The sequence below is a fragment of the Hylaeus volcanicus genome, chromosome 6 (genome assembly GCF_026283585.1).
Source record: "Hylaeus volcanicus isolate JK05 chromosome 6, UHH_iyHylVolc1.0_haploid, whole genome shotgun sequence".
Classification (NCBI taxonomy): domain Eukaryota; kingdom Metazoa; phylum Arthropoda; class Insecta; order Hymenoptera; family Colletidae; genus Hylaeus; species Hylaeus volcanicus.
Genome location: NC_071981.1, coordinates 10,625,905 through 10,633,746, shown reverse-complemented (window position 1 = coordinate 10,633,746; position 7,842 = coordinate 10,625,905). Strand labels below are relative to the sequence as shown.

At 34.4% G+C, this 7,842-nt stretch overlaps 1 protein-coding gene and 1 long non-coding RNA gene across 2 annotated transcripts; both read right to left on the bottom strand.

The window, feature by feature from the left end:
- Nucleotides 1–747: 747 nt before the first annotated feature.
- Nucleotides 748–3,579, bottom strand: LOC128878326 (uncharacterized). Its single transcript, XR_008457390.1, has 4 exons — nt 3,483–3,579; nt 2,615–2,684; nt 1,075–1,558; nt 748–986 (listed from the first exon to the last, which is right to left on the bottom strand). It is a non-coding gene; the product is annotated as an uncharacterized LOC128878326 (long non-coding RNA).
- Nucleotides 3,580–4,022: 443 nt separating this feature from the next.
- Nucleotides 4,023–7,679, bottom strand: LOC128878536 (uncharacterized). Its single transcript, XM_054126822.1, is given in 6 exon segments — nt 4,023–4,146; nt 7,191–7,275; nt 7,336–7,393; nt 7,395–7,422; nt 7,519–7,571; nt 7,665–7,679. Coding segments are annotated over 6 exon segments (363 nt in total).
- Nucleotides 7,680–7,842: the final 163 nt, after the last annotated feature.

The window sequence follows — 7,842 nt, the reverse complement described above, 5'->3', positions numbered from 1 at the left end:
TATAAATAAACATGTTTCAACGCTTTCTTTTCTTTTTTCCCGTCCTGTGCGCGAAAGATTTGTGAAAAGAAAGAGTTAATTGCACGACATTGCGATTTTTCTAGAGTATCACACGATTATTCCTAAATTTCCCTTTAGAAAGCTGGGAGACCCCGTCGCTGAGAAGGTGAATTAACAATACGATCTTAAGCAATATAAATCGGCAAACAGAAAGCATCTAATTACGTGGCCGGCTAATTAGATGATCTCGATGCGCCAGGATATCAGTCTCGCATCTTTTCCGCGTAGAAATCGTCTTTCCGGCTTCAGTCAGCGCCGGGGTCGAGGAACAACCTAGTCGTTGGGTGTATCGTATGCACGACCATTGTGCGTTCACGTCGGCCACCTACGTGTACACACAGGTGCGTTATTACAATTTACACACGTGGAAGCTTATACGATTCAATCATACTTACCGGAGGATGTTGTTAAACGTGCGTCCAATCGTACACGCGTGTGCAACGTTGGCGCTAGAGTTACCAGAGCCCCGATACACCTTTCAAATTAGGACACTAACTTCTAATTCAGGACACAAATTAGAAATAAACGAAACTTAAGATTTCAAATTTGATTTATTTGTAATTTCTGTCACGAGTTAGAAGCTTGTGTTCTAAGTTGAAAATTGCATATATTATATATATAAGATATCTGTAAGATGAAATTGTTTTAAATGATTTAAGCTTTTCGCATATTGTTCACGCATTATTACATTTTATTCTTGTTCGTGATGTTCCTCCAGAAAAATCACACATATGTATTAATATAATATATAATAATAAATATTTAACATTAAATACTTTAAAGCAATTTAAAGTTGTATTTTAAGCGAGAATATGAAGTCGATAAATGAGAAACAGAAGAATTTTCTTTATCGGACGCCATCGTGTTTACCACTGTTACGTCTTTCATTTTAATGGAGTTGCGTGTTTCATTATTTCTATCTAAAACTAGAATTATAAATAATTAAATGGAACGGCGTAGAATTAATTTATGCACTTAAGATATGCAAAAATTCAGCTCGATAAAAATACTTACATGGTCAAATCTGAAGTGACTATGAATAAATTTTGGGAAACGGTAATCTATGCGCACACAACGATGAACTCCAGCGTCCATGCTGTGTACACGCATACTATGTACGTGTCCAGAACTGTGCACGTAGACGTCATTTCATTGTACATGAAACCCCATACACAGTCGAACGCTATTCTATTCTCGTGCATTCCGAGCCATGCGGGCACCACAGGGCTGCGTTTCCTGTGTTACTCGCTCTAGCCATCTCTTTACGCGCACGTAACGCATAAGCGCGTGTACGCGTGAAACACACGCATGATCCTGTCGTCGTAAACCTCGCGTTGATTGTGGGACTCACGTGACGACCACAAGAGAACCCAACGTCATATTGCACTGCGACTTCGATAGAAATGAACTATGCCACCGTGCACGCCTTGGTCGCTGCACTTCCGTTCGCAACACACATCCATTGTGACCAGCATGCTGGACATTCGTTCCACGATGTCTAATTCGAAACGTGGTTGAATTATTTCTCGTTACTCGATGCGGTATTATCATGCACAAATTATGGCGAATGACGTTCTCTTGACTTCGCTGATAATGTAAGGCCAATTTGACGTGCTTAGTTAATCCTTCCGTTAAGATAATACAAATACTCTCTTGACTACAGGATTATTTTCAAATGGTATATTATTAACATTTTTAAGTCAACATATTCTTTCTGTATATAACGACGCACGTGTGTGGTACACTATTAGTTTATGTGATCAGCAATTTGGTTTAATTTAATTTGTGCCCGTGCTAATTCGGTCCGTAATATATGTAGTTTACTTTGTTGGTAATGTGGTATAGTCCTCCGGTAATGCAATTTACTATTTTGGTAATGTTGTGCGTGCCGGTTTTTGTTCATATTAACTTAGTTAGTAATATATTAATGAATTATACAATATACAATATACTATTATGTTGATGCATATGAAATGTCGTATTTGCAAATGAAACTTAATTCATACTAAATATTTTTAAAACATTGTATATTAATTCAAAATAGATTTTTTTCTTTTTTATTAATTTTCAATGGATACTTTTATTTCGATGCAATAATATTCCGCATTAGTTGTACACTCAAAGGGTAGAAAATGATGATAAGATAGTTAATTTACTAATGCAAAATCCCCTTTCTTGAATTTTGCAAAGTAACTTTGAATTATTCTAACATTCACATAATCGTCTCCAAAATCGTTTTCCAAAATTTACACTCGTATGAAAAAGTAACGTAAATATTCTTAGTATTTATGATTGTTGATAATGAGGTTTTAATATTTCTATTCTAAACATTTTTAGTATTTAATGTATGTGCCTTACAGTATATTTTTCCCTCTTTAATTACAAATTATTATCGACAGAATTGAGTAAAATGAATGTTCCCCGCCTGGTCAATTAAAACATGGAAAAACGATATTTCATATGCACCAACTAAATAGTAACGTATAATATATTACTTTTCCTTCCAAGCATTTTTGCATTTTCTTGCAAAAAATTACGTGTGCAAATACTTAACTATTTTAACACTTTAATGCACCAATTCTTCAGACTAACAAGGAGAGCCAGGTTAGTGACCGCCTCCGATTCTTTTGAAATTCACAGGTTTGTAGAGTATTGAAAAATATTAAACATGTATTTTTTTATAGCTGCCCCTATTCACTTTAAAAGATGGAAACCAACCTTTGAAGTTGTTAAAATACGCATTTAACGTAAGGGATAAACAAGGGAGGCTGCGTGATGCAATTTTCCAGTTTATTTTAAACTTTGCTGGTGGGTTTCTAAACACTTAGATTGAAATATATAGGATAAAATATATAGAAGGAAGAAGAAGTGTACCTTTCTATTACCGTTAAATCTTTCCCTTTTCCTGCAATAGTTTTATACCAGATGCATTAATTAATTAGTACGTTTATTACATACTTTATTGATTAATACTGCTTTCGATTATGTTATTCTTCTTGAATTCAGATACCTTTAAAGTTATGATAAGTATTACATTCAAAATCTGGAATTTTGCAATATTTTGTTTAACAAAATTGTTTAAACAAATTCATTTTTCAAGTATAATTCCAGATCTGAAACCAGCGCCCTAAAAAATCTTAATAAGTAAAATCATTCCAAAATTTACTCTCTACATATTCCTAAACACTGATAGTATGGTATAGAGATGAAGTACACTTTTAAAAGCGGTTTTCAGCCTCCAATATAAATATCCGCCAAAAAGATAAAAAACAGTCTTCTATTCTTTTATCCTCTATCTGTCTGTGAAGTTCGAATTCAATCAGAAAGTTACATCTCGCAGCCTGCTTTGTTAGTCTATTTTAACGACTTCATGGGTGGTTTCGATCCTTCAGCGTAAATACGGACAGCTATAAAAAACTTACGTGGTTTATATTTTTCGATATAAACTGTCTCTCCTTATAAGATTCACATAATCAAAAACGTGCAAGTAACGGACGATGTGATATACCCGATACTCTAATGAAAAGCCGAACTGTGAACGTGTAGCCAGGGTCGGTGTTAGGTGTGGGGAGGGGTCGCGATCGGGCAATTGTCCAGCGCGCTAGATTTGTAGGGGTTGCCGCAACCCAGTGTCTCTAGTACGCAAATATACCGATATTTTCTCATTGTCTCTTCCATGCTATGTAATTTAACCATTTTTACAATCTAACTACAGAGTCATCGTTTCATATGATTATCTTGTCTTTCTTTTTTTAATTTTAACCCCCGAATGGGCGCCACGATAACATTGGCCAGGGAGCCAATATTGCTAAAACCGTCACTGCGTGTAGCGTTATGTCACCGGGCAGTATCGGTCGATCGATCAACCGGTATTGACCAACAACGTATCGACGTGCCGCGCAGGTGCCTGAAAAACGTGGGTGCCACCATCTCGTGGGTGGCTCGAAGGCCCGGATTTTTATTCACCTTTCGAAAATATAAAGTTTTCGTTGAGTGAGACCGCGTCGCCCACGTTATCGCAAGCGGTGAACAGCTGCGAGACACGGCCAATGAAAAGTTGGTTCCTTTCCCGCGTAGGACGACAGTCTTGGTTACGGCAACACGTGCATGATCGAGTCTGGTATTGAAACACATGCACAAAAATTTCTCTCCCTTATAAAGAATATAGTGAAACAATTGACAATTTCAGAGAGAACTATGGCGATCGCGTAATTCTTTGTTTCTAATTCCCTTATCGGATAAGAACAGCAGCTATGTTGAATTGTTGGGGGAAAAGATGGTAACATGAATCACTTCTTGTAGTTTGAGGAAAATATGTTCAAATTTGGACAATGTATGAACGACCGACAAAAATTGTAGCTCGTAGATTTGAGATAATGTATCCTCGTTGTTTCCTATCGTGGAGATTCAACTATATTGAAACTATCCCTTCTTCACAAAATTTTATAAAAGATATGATTTTAGAAGTTTAAGTTGAGAATATAAAACACGCGTAGGAACTAGTTGATCTTCTTTTACAGATTCTGTATTTTAACATTACGGGAGCAGGTCACTGTAAAAGCACTTTTAAGAGAGGTATATTTAAAAAATTTCTATAAAGAAACTTTATACAATACGATAAATTGTTTTTAAACTTTCAGAACATTGAGTAAATAAATAAACAATAAATAAATAAACCGGTCTCATAATGTCATTAACATGGCGTCTGATCCTACAGCGCAAGTGAGCATTGTAAAATAAAAAACATTGGTAACTGTTTGACAGCTTTGTAACCACTGGGTATATCAGAAATAAAAAAAAAAAAAACATTTTCTTAAATTAGATATAGCCTCGCCAGGGCTCTAAAGTAGTGATTACTTTAATATTCATTACAATTTGGAATAATTACTTTTGAATTAGAAAGTAGTTATTTAAGTAATTCTTGATTACTTTGTTTTTAGTAATTATGCAATACTTTATTTTTAATTGCTGAGTAATTCAATTACTTTTTAATAATTACTTATAACTACCCAGAAAGTAATTAAAGGGTATTCCAAATCTAAGGTAGTTAACAAATAATTAGAACTACTGTTTTAATTACTTTCAAGTAGTTGCAGTTACATGGACAGTAATTGTTAAAAGTAATGATTAGTAATGACTAGTAATGATGAATAATAAAAAGAAACAATTTGTAAAAAATATTACAGTGCCTCCTTGATCCTTTAAATATGTGAATTATATTAGTTTTATCCGATAGCCATTAGAAGATACTAATTGTTATATTCATTTCAGTTCCCGACATATCGTAGCACTTACCAGAAAAATAAGAACCATATTATCACCCTCTCTGTTCTCGAATTAATTGAAGAGAAGAATGGTGGAGTATGAGTACACATATAATAAATTTCAATGCTTATGCCGTCCTAAGAATCCATCTATTGCAATGCCGGTAATATCATTGCGAACAAAACGTCGAGTATCCTAAATGTTGAGCTCTAGCGAGAATCAGTGTCATCGTTTTACTTTTCGAGGGAAGCACGGAAAGTCGTTTCAGATAAACGTAACAGGAATCGCTAAGTTACGGTTGAGATAAGAAACGGGAAACGGGGTTTAACGATTTCTGAGTTGCACGACACGTAGGGCAGATGATACAGTTATTGGGATTTTTAGGACGCTCTTCGAATTTTTGTCTCCTAACGTATTCAGTAATGTTATTTTAACATCTTCTTTCTTAATGAAATTGTTACGAGATTTGTGCTCCTAAGAAATCTTCACTGTGAAATGAAAATAAATTTCTTCTGTCAACAATAAACTATAAAATTCTATTTTATTTAAAAACTAAAGTTAGTGACACCTTTGCTACAATAATTAGTATGTACCTTGACCACAGTAATTAGCACATACGAATAAAAGCGTAATAAAGCAAAATAAAAATACATATTTTAAGAAAATGATGTAAATACGGTGAAACAGGTAAATAATAACAATAGTAAGTGATAATATTGTTGCGACAGTATGAAGATGCCGCACTACAGTTCCGAGTTACATCGTCGCGACGGTGTGAAAATGTTGCGACGATGTGAAGTTGCGGAAACGAGTTCCCGCGCTTCCGGTTGCCAGGAAGCGGCAAACTTTTAAAATAGAAGAGAGCGATTCGAGATCTTAAAGAGAGAAGACGTATCGCTACAAGTCTCTAAGTTTATCGTTGTGAATTATTGTTAAATCGTTAAAAGTTAAAGTCTGTTAATAAACGTTATATATAGTTTAACATGGATTCTCGTGTTTCAACCCCCCGGCGTAACAATATTAATAATTAAATCATTCATATAATGAATCGTGGACTAAAACTATATTTTCTTATTCATTCTTCTTTTTTTAAAAGGATTTTTATGCTCTCTTTTTTTGTACTTTTCTTTCCTCTCTCTTTTCTTCTTTCTTATCTGTCTAACACAAGAATTTTTTTTTTGTTTCCTCTATTTAAAGGGTTATTATCGTAAGCTTCCAAAAAAAAAGAGTTTCTTAAAGAATTTCTATTTTACGTAACAAATTGTGAATTGTCAATGCTTGTATACGTAATAATACGCATGCTAAACTAATAAATAACATTTTTTTTGTTCATTAAAAAAATTGTTTTCATGTGACATAAAAATAAAAAATAAATCTTTTTCTCTTGTGAGCGTACGATACCCATTATCCTTTAATTACCTATCAAAGTAAAAAAAATATGTTAATTGCGATACGAAAACTGTTGTCCACTCTTTTGTTTCCCCTTGACGCAAACAGAAAGAAAAGTATGCACAGACAATTCTTTTATTAATTTTATCGGAAATTAAATTACAAAAACTAAATGACAGGCCAATAACTACAATAAATATCATCAGATTCTAGAACCATTAATTAGCAGCCTCTTTCTCTATCGGAAACAAGACGCTAAATTGAAAAAAAAAACTACTGATTTGATTACAGATAATATAGTCTCACAAAATCATAATGCAAAAAGTAACAATACGTTATTGACTGAATAAGCGATTTTTATCGAACAACTAAAATAACGTAAAATGTATTTCTTTCCTTTCCCATCTTACAGTTAAAGTCACATACTTGCGGTTCTTCTGTTATACGCTACCTAATTCAAAAGTGCCAATAAATACCTGCAAATAATTGTATCATCTTCTCTACTATGGAAGGCAACACTTCTCTGCACGAGATGGTTCGCTAGATAATTATCTCTGTTAACTGTAGTAGGTGTAAAACACAGGGAACGTATTGGAATGGCATTGCATTACTATGCCGAACGCGGTGGTTTTGAACGCATGATGGCGCGCGAGACAAAGTCTTGCACCTTTACCTGTCGGACCCGTTCATTCTCTTCCTAGGCAGGTCCTAAAAAAAAACCTGTTTCCAGCACAGATGAATGCATTTTCGCTTTCTTTGTCAAAGATCGGTGTGGGTAGAGAACATTTCGTGCGAAGTATCTACCTGTTTTTAACGAAGACATAATTTACATGCGCAAAACGTTCGAATCGTATGATCTATAACGCACCTGAAATATGTAGATTCCCAATTCAGGAAAAATATTATACTCTATTTACGCATCAATAACAACCATAGATTTTAAAATTTACTACAAATATGTCCATCCTCGGTAATCGTGCGCGATATTCTGTAAATATTTGATTGTTTCTAAAAAAGAAATTGCAGGGAATAACAATTAGTTTTATGTTACGCCGACAGAGGCGCCAATTCACAGTACGATGTTTGAAAGTAGAAATCTTACTTTCCCTAACTTAAATCGATGGATAC